The 14,987-nt window shown below is 38.4% G+C and overlaps 1 protein-coding gene across 1 annotated transcript in view; it reads right to left on the bottom strand.

Moving 5' to 3' along the window:
* Positions 1 to 14,172, bottom strand: part of TMX3 (thioredoxin related transmembrane protein 3) — a 31,384-nt gene extending 17,212 nt beyond the window's left edge. The window contains exons 1-8 of the mRNA XM_063326445.1: positions 14,018 to 14,172; positions 13,707 to 13,761; positions 9,932 to 9,971; positions 8,526 to 8,649; positions 4,724 to 4,769; positions 3,064 to 3,144; positions 1,549 to 1,648; positions 1,237 to 1,314 (exon numbers count right to left, since the gene is read on the bottom strand). Of these exons, the coding sequence (XP_063182515.1) occupies positions 1,237 to 1,314; positions 1,549 to 1,648; positions 3,064 to 3,144; positions 4,724 to 4,769; positions 8,526 to 8,649; positions 9,932 to 9,971; positions 13,707 to 13,761; positions 14,018 to 14,063 (570 nt within the window). The 5' untranslated portion in view covers positions 14,064 to 14,172. The remainder of the gene's footprint in view (positions 1 to 1,236; positions 1,315 to 1,548; positions 1,649 to 3,063; positions 3,145 to 4,723; positions 4,770 to 8,525; positions 8,650 to 9,931; positions 9,972 to 13,706; positions 13,762 to 14,017) is intronic.
* Between the last annotated feature and the right edge of the window lie 815 nt (positions 14,173 to 14,987).

The raw sequence follows: 14,987 nt of genomic DNA, 5'->3' as shown, positions 1-14,987 counted from the left end.
AATCAGTCTATGTACAGCTTATGGATTGCAGAAGATGCCCGAAGCTTGGAACAAGATTACCTAAGGTGATAAAACAAAGCCTAACAGTGAATACTGTCATGCAAAGCCTCACGACAACTAGCAACCAGTGATTTTATAACATTTTTGCTTCTCTCCATAGAATATTGCATACCATCACTACTTCATGACATTTGTGGGAAAGGACATTTGGTGGGGAAAACAGCTCACTGCTTACATCCCTGCAATCACAGAATCTCAAAGAGTTCCAGCCTTTTACACTCTTTTCACTGTACAAGTGAACAGTACTTTTCCTGCTCAGCTGGGGCTGAAGTGCAAATAGCAATACCCAAATTGAGGTATTTTTTCATACAAGTCTTCTGGAAATCTAAGAATACGCTTGGAAATCTAAGAATACGCTATTTATAATTCAGTCATTTCTAACTATGATGTTGGAAAACACAGGTCCCTAAAAAAAATAAATTATGCTAGTTCTCACTCTGCTGATCCTAAACTAATTTCAAAGTCACGCACTATCAGGCTCGGAGTAGACTTAGGTCCCACTTGGAGATAACAGCAAATGAAAAAGTCTCTTGATTTTGCTTCAACACATGAGCAACAATGGTTAGACTAACAACAGTAATAGCAGCTTTTTCCACCCTTGTGACTAACTATAAATTATTTCCTTCTTACAGAATCCTCCAAAGAGCCACATGAGAATTCTGCAGCCAGTAGACTACATCGGTTGATCCCTGGGCAGACTAATGTTTTGATCAGCTGCTCTGCACAAGGTGAAAATAACTTACCTTTTCACTTCTCTCATTATCAGGGTACCAGTGGTGCTCCATGCCACAGATCGCCAAACTAGTTATAAAAGTGGTTGGTGAAAGGGCTGTCAGGAGCAGTAAGAGCTTTGCATTGGCTAAAAAAAAAAATCAAAGTATCTGCCTTCTTGAGCAGGTTGTATGGTCCATGTTGAGCTCTGCATATCTTATGTTTAATTTTATTAATGACTGAACAAGTAATTTGGCCAATACAAAGCAATGACAGATTGAAACTTAGTTTGTATTCTTTAACCATATAGACTTAAAAATTAAATGTTTCAGTGTAATTAGTTTGAAATTTATCAAAGCCAAATATATTTTAAGAAGCCATCTCTGTGCCATCAGAACAGCCAAATTACATATGAGGAGAACTATACCATTTCTGGAGCAAAGTGCAGGAACTGAAACAGCTTACCTCAGGCAGCACATCTTCTGAGGCAGAAAAAAAGTATGTATAAACTATTAGTTCTGAAGCAACTTCAATGTATTTTTCCTGCAAAAATACAAATGTTTTTTTTTTAATTTCTGAACTTGTAGTATGCTTCAAACAAAAGTTTTGTAACGTACCTTATCTTCAAAGAGTAATTAGAAAATATATTTATGACACAAGATTGTAAAAAAACTTGGATAAACAGAAAAAATATGAGAATTTATTACAATCTTTCAGAAGATATTTTAAACTACATCTGTAAATAGCCAAAAGAACAACTTTAATCAAGCTTCAAACCTTTAAAGGAGATTCACCACCAACATACACAAAAAGTACACGATGCCTCTTTTGCACATGCTCGAACATATGCTGGCTAGGAAGTGGCCTGATAAGAGGTCTGTGGGGAAGACGGGAAACAGAGAAAGAAAAATCTCAGTTTCTGCAAGCTGCAAAACCCAAACAAATAAAAATATCCAAGAAAATGCCATATAGTTCAGTGTGTGTTTTTTTTTCTTTAAACTAAATTCCCCAATGCAGATTCATTTATTTTTTCAAATTATTTCATTTTCAACCAAAAGCAAAAACACTAAAAATCCCCCAAAATAAAATTGTCATGTTCCTCATATAGCACACTTAAATTTGAAATTAGTATCTTAGGACAAAAGGCTGCTATGATGTAAACATGCATGCCATTTACTAGCCACACGACCACTGATTGGGTTGGGCTGGAAGGGATCTTAAAGATCATCTAGTTCCAATTTCCCTGACATGGGCAGGGGCATTTTCTACTAGACCAGGTTGCTCTATGACCCATCCAACCTGGCCTTGAACACTTCCACGGATGAGGCATTCACAGCTCTTCTGGGCAACCCGCTCCATTGTCTCACCCCCTTTATAGCAACAAACATCTTCCTTACTTGCGATTTGAATCTACCTTCTTTCATTTTAAAACAGCTAGCCCTTAACCTGTCAGTATAGGCTCTGATAAAAAGTTTCTCTCCATCTTTCTTATAAGCCCTCTTTTTATAGTGGAAGGCCAAAATAAGGTCTCCCCAGGCACAGTAAGGTTTCAGTCATTTGAGAGAGAAATTCTGAATGCAAACACAGCAATTAGAAAATGTGGTCTTAGAAATAAATAATTTACAAAATTCTGGTAAATTACTAGAGATCACTGATATTCCTAAACTAGAGAATTCTGAACAATAATATTACCTATAATTAATATTGTACCTATATGAATGCTTCTTAATTGTATCTAAGATTGAAGGAAAGAAATATGATTCTTTTTTATCCCCAAAGATTAGTCTATAACATTTTGAGGACACAGGCCACTGTAGGGAAAGAACAAAAAGCCAAAAGAAATTGTTATGAACAATTCTGTAAAAGCAATTTCCTTATCTTGTCAATTGTTCTTAACTTTTCAGATGCATAAGCATATATTAAACCAATGGTTTTAGATAACTTTTGAATATTAAACAGATTCTGCTTTAGTAATGATGTGTATCAGCCAAAATTTAGGTCAGTATTCTTGTTTCTGGCTTCCATGGGTTTCGTTTGTTCGTAGTTTCCACTACTTTGAAAAGCCCTTAGATCTTTCACTGTAAAGAAGGGATTGTGACTAGCCAGTCTCTACTTATCTTCTCCAAGCCACTCACTACCAGCCTCACACGCAACCACAGGTACAGTACATCTAGTTTTTACCTTCATGTCAATGTCTTGTTCTTTTTTATGTAGATTTAAAATTTGGCCCACCTCAAAATCCTACAGAAGTTTTAAGTCACCAAAACCAGTCTCACAGAACAATATACTTACCCTGCTACTCTATTAGCAAATTCAACTATATCATCTTTAGTTCTAGGTCCTCTATAGTTGTATGCCAAGTCACCTTTCAAGCTGGATAAATAAGAAAGAAGAACAGAATTGAAATCAATTAAACTATATCTGAACATGTAGAATTACTCAATCTTCACATGTTTACTACAGTCATCTTTTCGCAAACAACAAGCAAGATAATTTTTCCAATAGTCAGATAAAAGAAGCGGTCAGCAATATATAAAACTCAATAATGCAATACAATGCAACTATGGAGTAAAAACTTCTTTACGCAATATCTGATTTACTAAATTTTAAAAATAGTTAACTTTCTTTTACAATTATCTTTTTCTAGTGCACAGCAGTCACATACTTTGTAAACAAACAGCTCATTTGGAACATTTGCTTATGATAACACAAAAAAACCCACACACCTAAACCAAACGCCAAACATTCAGCATTTATATCACTTAGGGATTAATCCTTGTAACAGACAAACATATAAACTTCTTTAATGATTTTTTTACAATGGAAAAGTATCACATGACCTGCAAAACCTTCTGAATTTATGTCCTAAATTAAGCTTCCATAAAGTGTTGGTCAGTTTACTGTATTCTGCTGACAGGGTATGCAGCACGTTTGCATTATAAGAATATTGAATTAAGTTTTACTATTTCTAGCAGGCTTTCTTTGAATCCACGTAGGTTTAGGAAACTCACAGGGAAAAAAAATAGTCATAAAACCAATTTTCTATGCCTCTATATGCCAATGAAGTTTTTCATCCTTAAAGATAAGCTAAACATCTCTGCTACCTTTTGAGAAAACTAACTTGACAAGATATATTATGTATATTAGAAATACAATTTGTTTAAACAATAACCTGCTAACAAACCCAGTGTGTTCATAGTAAAAAGTACTCAAAATTACTTTATTTAACATGATCTTGTACTAGACTATATACTATACTGTTATAAGCAAGTACATACAATATCATTATAGATTGGTATTTTCGTATAAATGTTGTCCTCCACTCATTTTTTTTTTAATCATGCGAAGAAAAAAAAAACAACAACTACATACACTTCTCTTGTGAAATAACTGCTCTCACACTTCACACTGTATAGTAACCACTACTGTTATTTACCTAAGCTTTTCAGGTACACTGAAGAGGAGAGAGAGGTAATTAAAAAAAAAAAAAAATCAGAAAATGCAATCAGCAACTCACAAAAGTTAACAAGACGACTCAGGTATGCACTTAATGCCTGAATCACTCTTAAAGTGTCGAATCAATTGGTGCATTAAATTCATTTTAATAATAGTAATTTAATATATATACACACATATTTATACACACATACTTTTACATAGTTGCATAGAGAACAGAAGTTGAATGAATTCCAAATTTGCTAACCTGCCATTAAAAGTTCTGTTTCTAAACAAGAAGCTTCATATTACTGATTTTCAAAGCAAATCAGTCCAGTGGAAATCAAAGATAACGTCAAAATGAAATGGTGGAATATTTCGGTTTGGTTGGGTTTAGGGCTTTTCTGTGGTTTGTTAGTGTGGGATTTTTAAGCGGAGAGCACATTGGTTTTTTTACAGTCATGAAATCAGTGGTAGGATAGGTGACTTAGAAATTAAATGGAAAGCATCAACTTACAGCTTAATTGTTGGATAGCCTCGTACTCCAAATTCAGATGCAATACCTGAAAAAAATGTGTTAATGCCAAAGTGAACCGAGAACATAGTTTATTATTCAAACAACATAAATAAATGAAAAACCTACCACTTATTTCAGTATGAATTATTTTACTTGCTTTCAACATGCTGCTGTTATGAAGCTACATTATTAGATTTTGGACCTCTTTCAGAGGTACTGCAGGGTCCCAGCACAGGCTCTCAATTCAAACGCCACAAGTCATGGCATGAGAATCCTCTCATGGGATGAGATTCTCATGGCATGAGAATCCTCCAAATAGACATGTTTGGTCAGTTTTCACCAAAAGATAGTATGCATTTAATATGCCCATACAATTGGCTGAAAATATCAGAGTCAGGAATTAAGCCATCATGGATACAGAGTTGTAAATACGAATGGTTAAAAGAAATATAAAAGACGATTAACTACTCATGTGCTATAATAATGGGTAACAACGAAACTGCAGTATCATGCCGTAGTAGTTACAAAAAGGTCAGTTTCTAAAGCATATTCTGCACAGGTAAATGCCTACAGTCATCCATTTCACCTGAAATAGACACTTTCTAAGCAATGATTACTTACCTGCTGCGTACTATAGTGGTAAAAAGTCAGAGTAGACAATCACAGAACTTTTTCCCCCACCTCACATTTGTTTAAAACCTTGTATCTTACTCCCATCAATCAGAATACAATTTGCAACCGTCCTTTAGGTTGTGAACGTAGCAACTGCCATCTTAAGCTACACTTTCCAGCGAATTCAGAGTTTTGCAAGAGTTAAACTAAGTAGTCTTCAAAAAAGGCTAAAATAAGTCTAAAATTCTAAAAATGCTTGTGCAATACCCTACTGAAAAACAACCTCTAAGCAAAAAATGCACCAAGATCCAATCCTTTTAACATAAATATTCTGAAGTTACCAACTACGTACCAAAGCAGCAGATGTGGGAGGACTGTGTGCAGGGCTCTGAATAACAGTTTAGAAAGTGTGACCCTAAGGTTCTTTGCCTGGATCAAAATCCCAATTGCACGGAACTACAAATAAAACTAGCAGCTCAGGAGACTAAGCTAAGAAATATGCATACTAGGATCAATTTGATTATAATCCTTTTCTCTCATGGCTGTACTAGTTCCACAGAACTAGAATGCATTCAAATGTGTATTGGAACATTCAATCACAAAAGCTGTTAATAGGCAGTTAATTTCTCCTTGTACAGCTCTTGAGCAGAGTCAGGAAAACTACAAAATAGACATTTTTGATTTTTTTTTTTTTTTAAACATCCCAGCCATGGAGATTACTAAAATACTATCAACATCATGGAAGTGTCTTACTTATTTACATCATCACCTCCACTTGTTCATACGAAAAGTGCAGTATAGGCAAACAGCAGCAATTACGCTAGCCCCAGGTGCGACATATCCCTACTTCGATCACATTCAGTGGACTTCTGAGGCAAACCCCCATGAAAATCCAACTGATACCACACCGTCTGACTATTCTGTTGATATAACTGCTGTACCCTCATCCACACAGCTACCAGAGGAAACACTTATTGGATGCTTTATATGTTCAGCTGTGACATCAACTCTCTGATGACAAGCTACACAAAGCTCAGATTTTTCACACTGCTTCACATTCCTATTAGGAACACAAACTATGCAGAGTCAACCATTCATGTTCCTTCCTAGTTACACGCGTTTGCCCAGCTGCATTGCCTTCTGATATTCTCAAGGCTGAATTACTTTGATTTCAGAGAATCTTTAGATTGGGAAGACATTAAGCAGAGTTGACTGAGCTTTTCAGATCCAGATGTTGTAAAATTTCCACTTTCAAAATTAAAGCACGAAACTTTTTCAAAAGATTTATCAGACTCTATTCTTCACAAAACTGGTAACAAATCTGTGAAGAAAAACACTTGGACAAAGGAACGCTTGGAGTTTTTAGTAATTTTTAAATATGCAAAACTGAGCTTTAGAACAGAAACAAAGCATCAATTCTGTTCTAGAATTTAGTAGAAAAATTTAGTATCAGGTTGACAGGGTAAGGGTTTATAAAATTCATGTGATTTAGAATTTGATATACATGACTGGGAAGTTAGAGATCCACCAAATCTATTGCCAATTTTGAAGTTACCTGGTTGCATGATCTTGAAACTTTTAATTCTCCAGATTTATTTGTCTTTAGCAAATAAGTATCTTTAAGAGGAAACATGAGGTCAAATTTATCTGGTTTTACAGAAAAAGCTACATACAATAAATTGGTGTTTGAGACAAGATCACGTTAATAATTTTAATTTGGCCAGCAGGTCGAGGGAGGTTATCCTCCCCTTCTACTCTGCCCTGGTGAGGCCACATCTGGAGTACTCCGTCCAGTTCTGGGCTCCCTAGTTCAAGGAAGACAGGGAACTACTGAAGAGAGTCCAGCAGAGGGCTACAAAGATGATCAGGGAAATGGAGCACCTCTCTTATAAGGAAAGGCTGAGAGACCTGGGTCTGTTTAGCTTGGAGAGGAGAAGACAGAGAGGGGATCTCAAAAATGCTTATAAATATCTAAAGGGCGCGTGTCAAGAGGATGGGGTCAGGCTCTTCTCAGTGGTGCCTGGTGACAGTACAAGGGGCAACGGACACAAGCTGGAACACAGGGAGTTCTATCTCAACATGAGGAAAAACTTCTTTACTTTGAGGGTGGCAGAGCACTGGAAGAGGCTGCCCAGAGAGGTTGTGGAGTCTCCTTCTCTGGAGATATTCAAAACCCGCATGAAGGCATTCCTGTCCAGCCTGCTCTAAGTGAACCTCCTTTGGCAGGGGGGTGGGACTAGATGATCTCTGAAGGTCCCTTCCAACCCCTACCATTCTGTGATACTGTAATCTCAAAAGACCAAACTCTGTCATGTGTAAGCACAGAAAAATCGAAATACCACTGAAAAAAGTGTTCTGCATAATATTTTATGCAAATATAACAATTCTGAATAATCAGGTTTAGTGGGTATTAACTGAAAACATCACATGTATTAACAGAGGTTTATCACACACAGATCTCAATTGGGCCCCACTGCTCCCTGTGCCTTCCATCTTAAATATCCTCTTGGTTAAACACAGATTTAAGTGTAATGACAATAAACAAGCACACTAAAACTAAGGAAATACTGTTAAGCATGCAACAATCCTCTCATGTCTACCCAAACCACTTCTCTGAATATCTAAAGTTTTGGGATTTCTCTGAAAAGGCCACTACTTATGAAAGGCATTATCGGAAGTGAGAGCATTAAAATAAGTGAAATTGGTTCTTCAAGACGACATTTACAGAGAAACACAGGCAGAAAATGGCTCAACACTGATGTAATGACTTCAGCAGGCTTTTGGTGTAACATCTTAAGGACTAATTACCTGAAAAGAGTAACCGCAAAAACACAAGCACTAGTCCAAAAGTAATACAAGGAACCTAAAATTGGATGCTGTGGAGAGATGCACCACAAAAATGCTTGTATAACAGTACTCTAAGAAGTGTATCAAAAGTTTATCTTTGAAAATCCTATACCTTCCATTTCTCATGAAGAATTCACTTCACAAGCAGAAACAAGCATGATAAAAACCACATACTACAGCATGTAGTCACTATTAGAAAGAAAAAGATCAGGAAATTGTTCTCCAACGGCTGTTTGCAGACATTTGCTATGATACAGCACAGAAGAACGACTAATGAAAAAAATTAAAAACAGTTTAAAGACAAAAGCTGTCATGAAATTACCCCTAACCAAACTATACTTACTAGAAAAGGAAGTTGCATCCATCTTCCCAACTTTTACTGGAGAGCCCATGTTTTTCATTTCTATACCCACTTCATTCCACACGGGCTCTAGTTTCTTGCAGTGGCCACACCAAGGTGCATAAAACTGAGATGTAAATGCATTTGATTTAAAAAAAAAAAAAAAAAATATAAGTTAATGAAGAGAAGTAATTAAGAGAAGTCGATTCCACGATTAACCCTCAAATACACTAGTAAGGCTTTTTTCCAGTTGTGGTGTTCTTCAAGTCTTAATAACACTCCAAGTTAATTACGAAGCTGGAGTGACAAACAGAGCTTTTATGATTTGGTGCTACTTTTAACATGAAAGCACAAATTTGAAAAGAATACATTCAACTGCTGTACTATTATACAATTGCTTATTTCAAAACAGACTGTGTGGTAACATTTTTTTTAATCTCTTTTGAAATTTTCCTCTTTTTTAAAATATCATGTAATCAATCTATCCAGGAATACAAATTTATTTGCCAATAGGGGAACACTATTCTTTAACAGGAAGGACAATACATATATATATATATATATACACACACACACATATAATTCCCCAAGCTACCCTCTGGATTTCAGTTTTTCAGCAACTACTTTTATACAAGCACACTGCAAAATCAATCCCATTTTCTTGGGGCGAAGCAGAGCTGAGAGACTTCATTTGATCTTTTTGCCTATGTCTTGCTGCAACACCTCAGTGAAATTAATAGGGAAGACAGCAGTGTTTTCGTATAACAAGATCAGGTCACAACATGACAAAATTGGATTTTGTATTCCTATACATTACTGATCAGTTCCGAATTAGCATATATAGTTTTCCCTACCCAAAAATCACAAATCTGAATTAAACAATTTGGGAATTACAGTTCATATTTGGGTCAGCTAAAAAGAATTTTAGCTCATTGCCAAACAAGCTCAATCTTTTTAATAATTCCTTGCCTCTGAAATAAGGAGCACTGAATCTTTCCAAGTATGTTAGAAAAGTAAAAGAAGCCTCTCATATATTTGATGCTGTAGTGCTAGAAGTCTAGAACACAAATTTGTTTGCATAACTACAGAATGGAATTGCAAAAATTCTGGACATAGGCTATCATCTCCTGACTTTAAGAGTTAGGTGATTTGCTTCCCATTTTTAAGGGCGTAATAAATAGGATGAAACCTGTCTGCATCCAGCACACTGTCTAATTCCTGGTTCATCCTGAACCATATAGACAGATTGCTTATCCATCCTGTCAGAAGAATTACCGTCGTGTAATTTTTCTGCGCCATGTACAAACAATTTTCCAAATGATGAAGCAGCCCTACTACAGAGTGCAGCATTGTACATTTTGTGTTTTGATTTCCACTAGTAGGTATTCCCATTCTTCTCATATACTCACATCTACAAGCCAAATATCATCTTTACGGTTTTCTTTAAACCTAGGAAGGGGGAAAAAAAAAACAATACATGATATATCTGAAAATAAATAAGTGACATGCATGTGTGAAACAAGCAAAGTCTGCAATTAAGTTGGTATAAAACCATAGATACAAGAATTAATTTTTTTCTTTCACCGAACTTCTGTCAATACAAACTCATACAAATTATCACATTACTTAACTATTTCTACTTTAAGAATTAAATAAGCCAGAATTTTAATGTAAGTTTTATTTTTGTAAGAGATGGGCTTTGTAAAAGTGACTAGAATTGGGAGTAACATCACATGCTATAAAATACATTATACAGCATTCTTACTGTAACACTTATTGTGAAAGGAAATGAATATATATATAATTACATAATAAGTGTGTGATCTACACTCTAAGTTAAGATCCAATTAACAGAAGTTATAGCCCAACTCATCAATTCCCAATATGCAGCATTCCTATAAATGGGTCACAGGCAGTAAGCGGAATCAGAGAACATTTATCATATTTTGAATAAAGTTGAATAGATTTATAATGGTCTTGAAGAAATACTAATGCTGATGCTGGCCTACTGTTTGAAAGAAATAACTCAAAAATCATTACCTAATGACAACACTGATTGTTTGAAACTTAGAATCTCAGCATTTCACTGGTAAATTCAAGCCCTTTTTTGTTTTATTGATGGCATACCAAGGCTGAAATGCTTGTACAGCAGAAAAGGTATTTGCAGTGTCTAACATAAAACTGCTACAAGAAAGAAGCAGGGTTTTTTTAAGTCACAAAATTGCTTAGTTGACCACTTCACAAAAAAATTTACTTCACCACTCTAAGTGCTACAGAGCTAATGAAAGAACTAGTTAGAGTCTAGCATCTCTTGAGAACTCTAATGAAGCTCCAGCTAACTTCCAATTACAATGTCAAATAACTGGTTATGATGCAAGAGGCAGAAAGCAACTACTGAATCATCAGATCCTGAGCCATGCTTCCATTTATAACACCTTCTTTCGTTTGTAAAAGAAGGGTTTACAGTGAAATGTTCTCCTCCCCCTGGCACAGTATGACTGTTATGGGAGATTGCAAAGAGCATTAAACAATTGAGAAACGTAGACTGAAATCTTATAAAACAAGTAGGCAGCAATGAAAAGAGGGAAAGAAAATAAATCTCTGGACACAGAACATTCCAATGGAATTTAGTAACTTTGGCCTAAGATATTATAAAAATACTGTAGTTTTCACAATAATAAATTTCAAGTTGTACCACTCATTTACAAGCACCTATTTAATCAACTTCCACAGAAACTAAAATCTGAAGTGTGACAAAAGCCAACTATCTAAACTCAATTCTAGTTTTGGTAATGCCAATGATTAAATTATTAGACAATATTAAGAAAGTTCAACATACTGTCAAAGAAAAATGGAAATCGCTGTACAAATAGATAATTAAGCATTTTCTGAAGGTGCTGTTTCTAGGCCACGTAAATACATTTCCAAGCATAAAATTTCAGCGTCTCTCTTTAACTGTCCTATGCAATCCTCTCTCTGCCAGCTGAGACAGGCACAACCATACTGGTGGAAAGATGACACAGGTGTTGCATACCCTTCAATCAAAATTATTTGTCTCAAATACATACAGCTCCCCAACATTTGGCACTACATGGTCAAATGTTGCCTCAACCTCCACTTAATCCATGCACCCCACTTAATCATTAATGGTTAAAAGAAACCAGCATGAAGCAAAACTAAAGACCAAAGCCACAATTCCAAAGGCCTTAAAATCAACCCAGTTGCTGTTTCTATTCCTCCCTATCTCCCTTCTCCCCCTCCTTGCACCATTTCTGATGCTTCTTCTGATCCTGGGTTGAGCCACCAATGCACCCTCACAGACAGAAAAATACTTCCTTTTTCTTAGTCAGGTTACTTATCTGCTTCGTTATCACACTGGAACAAGTCAGCAAATATTGCAAGATGAGTACCGATCTGAGGCAGCCAGCAGTTCGATCAGCATAAGCTGATAGGAACCATGGCTCTTATTTTGCATCCCTTCACAGCCCAGTTGGGTGATTCTAGGTAACTTGCACCTCTGCTGGTTCTTCTCTGCTACTTGTTTTCCTATATCCTGTAGGGTTGGGAAGGAGACCTGCATCTCAAGCTAGCAGGCACTGTTTGGAACTACCAAAATTCAAATAAAATGCAAAGTTTTCAGCAACAGCAAAAACTCCATAATGTTTGGGTATTTATAAAATGGAAAACCGATACATGCACCAGTCACTGCTCCCAATTATTTTTTTTAATTGTTTTCCCGACCTTTTTCACTATTTGCCAATCAGCTAAAAAGAAAAAAAAAAAAACAAAAAAACAAACAAAGCCTGTTCTGAAAAACTCAGCACTTAATTCTTATTCCCACTTCAAATACAGGCATCTGTATAGTTTGGTAGTTGAAAAATCCAAGTCTTCTAAAGTAGGATTTTCTTTTATCAGCTATTTCAAAAAAGTTACATGACTATATGTGACTACATGTGACTACAGAATTATGCTTCTTCACTCCAAAACAGCAATTACAGTTAAATTTACACCTGTGGAAACACGATACGGGAACATGATGCAGAAGCACAGATACACACTGTTTTATTCACTTATCCTCTTTATCTTCAGTCTTTGAAAATATGAGGCATGCTTCAAAAACAAGCTTTGAAAATCAAGTCCAAGCAGTTCCCATGCTTCAGTTGCTTTTTCACACTTTAAACACCAGTCAGGGACGCTGATGTATCTCTCTTCGGTACCTCTTCCGTATGTTCCCATTCCCTCCCCCATAATTCCACTGCACCTCATTTGATCCTGTGATTATCTGTTCTAGCTGAATAAGCAATAGGGTTTAAAAAGTGAATGGTTTTCTGACTGTTTAGCTCTATGATGCAATTTATCATGGATTGAACCCTCATGAAAACATCACCTTTGACTGGCTTCAATTTGTCATAAAGCAGCCATCTAATGCCAGCTTCTCCTCCCCTAGTATTTTCTGTACCTTCTACTTCAATTCTAATAATCATGCTGCTTTGTAGAACTTTATATCAACCTGCTGATCCGACAAAAAAAAAAATCATTTTTAGAATGTTAGATTTTATTGGGAACAGCAAGTACGTAATAATCAAATTGATAAAGTAAGGCAGTACACGAACAATGACACTAGCAGCCAAGTTAAAGGCAGGACTACCCATTTCAACGCCTCCACAGTCTCAGGGCTAAATCTGCTGTAAAAGCACATTTTTACACTGGAATATAAATGGCACTTCAAACAGCCATGAACTAGTCCTGCAGGCCTCCTTCTCTCTTCTGTTTCTGGCCATGCGTGAATGCACTTTTACTCATTCTCCCAACTCATTGTGGCAGCTACGCTGCAAACTCTAATGAACTTGGTTAAACGCAATCAGCTTTTATCTGGGGCAGGCATCAATCCACCATTATATTTACCAAAAAGCAGGAAAGAGCAAGGAATGTTTTTGGCAACAGCATCTGTGATAACAGCTTTAAAAAAAAAAATGCAAAAATTAAGTCTTCCTCAGCTTCATGAACTGCACCTACTTAACACAGGCCATAATCCTTCTGCCATTCCTGCTAAGAAGACGACAAACTTTTCCAGTGTAGCTTTCTTGACAACCGCACTCTGCACAAAGCTGTCAGCCTAGGGTCATCCCCCCGCGAAAAAACACAGAGTGTTTAAGTAATAAGGCAAGGCACCCCGGTACTTACGACTCGTCTAGGTCCTCCACAAAACCCGCACCCGACGCCACCACATGTGCAACCACTGCGAGTTAAGGAAAAGGGCACGGTGAGTGACCTCCACACCGAGCCGGGGGTGCTCGCCCACACCGGGACGCCCTTCTCTCCCCTCACGCCTCCAGCGCTTTCCCACAGCCCCAGTCCTCCCCGCTGCCCGTCCCCGCCCGCCGCAGCGCTGCCCGCCGCTCCCCTCGGCCCTTCTCCCGCCTCCGAAGCCCACCGCTTTTCCTCCCTCCCTCCCTCCGCCCGCTAAAAGCCAGGCCACAGCCCCCAGCAGGTACCTGCCGCCCAGAGGAGGCACCGCCGCCTCTCGCCCGCCGCTGCCATGTTGACAGGAGCCCCGGCACGGCCGGAAAGGGAAGCGGCGCGCGGCGGCGGCGACCTTTCCCCACTGCGCAGGCGCGGAGGCGCGGGCGGGGCGGGGCGGTGTTAGCGGCCGTTACCGTCCGTTTTCCGCGGGCTGACGCCGGTTGCGCGTGGGAAAGCGGAGGGGGCGGTTCTGCCTGAGACGAGTAACGGTCCCCCGCCGGATCCCGGGTCTCCGCGCCGCCGAAAGCCGCTCGAGCGAGGTGGCCCGGGTGTGGCGTGGAGATGGAGGAGGGTGTGTGAGAGCTTGACACGGTGTCCGGAGGCGGCGTGGGTGGACGTTGTCATCTTCGCTGTGGTTTCCAGAGTTGCGGCCCACCAGACCCTCTCGTTATGTTAAATCAATGCTCTGATTCCTTGGAAAGCGTGTCTCAGCGGTAAAACGTGTTGCGCCTGTCATGTTGCCAGCCGTCTTCGATGGGTAGAGCTCATCCCGTACCACTTCCTGGGAACTGCTGTGTCTGCAGCCCCCCTTCAGCACGTTTATGAAAAATACGAGCTTGCTCCCTGCTGCTTACAGACCGTGCCATTCTCTACTTTTCCTCATTCTTTCAAACATGTTACCGTCTTCCCTATCTTCAACTACCTTGTCTTTCGGTACAGATTTGCAGGTCCTGGAAGGCAAAAAATCAAGCTGAGAAACCTGTTTTAAAAAAGCTCGGTTAAAGGAAGCTTTTCATCTGGGACTGTTCAGCCTGGAGAAGAGAAGGCTCAGGGGGATCCTGTCAGTGTGTATAAGTACCTGAAGGGAGGGTGCAAAGAGGGCAGAATCAGGCTCTTTCCAGTGGTGCCCAGTGACAGGCCCAGAGGCGATGGGCACACACTGAAACACGGGAGGTTCCCTCTGAATATCAGGAGACACTTTTTCACTGTGAGGGTGACGGA

This window comes from Chroicocephalus ridibundus, chromosome 2, assembly GCF_963924245.1.
Source record: "Chroicocephalus ridibundus chromosome 2, bChrRid1.1, whole genome shotgun sequence".
NCBI classification, from domain to species: domain Eukaryota; kingdom Metazoa; phylum Chordata; class Aves; order Charadriiformes; family Laridae; genus Chroicocephalus; species Chroicocephalus ridibundus.
Note: the sequence above shows the minus strand (reverse complement) of the source record. Positions and strands in the feature narration are given on the sequence as shown.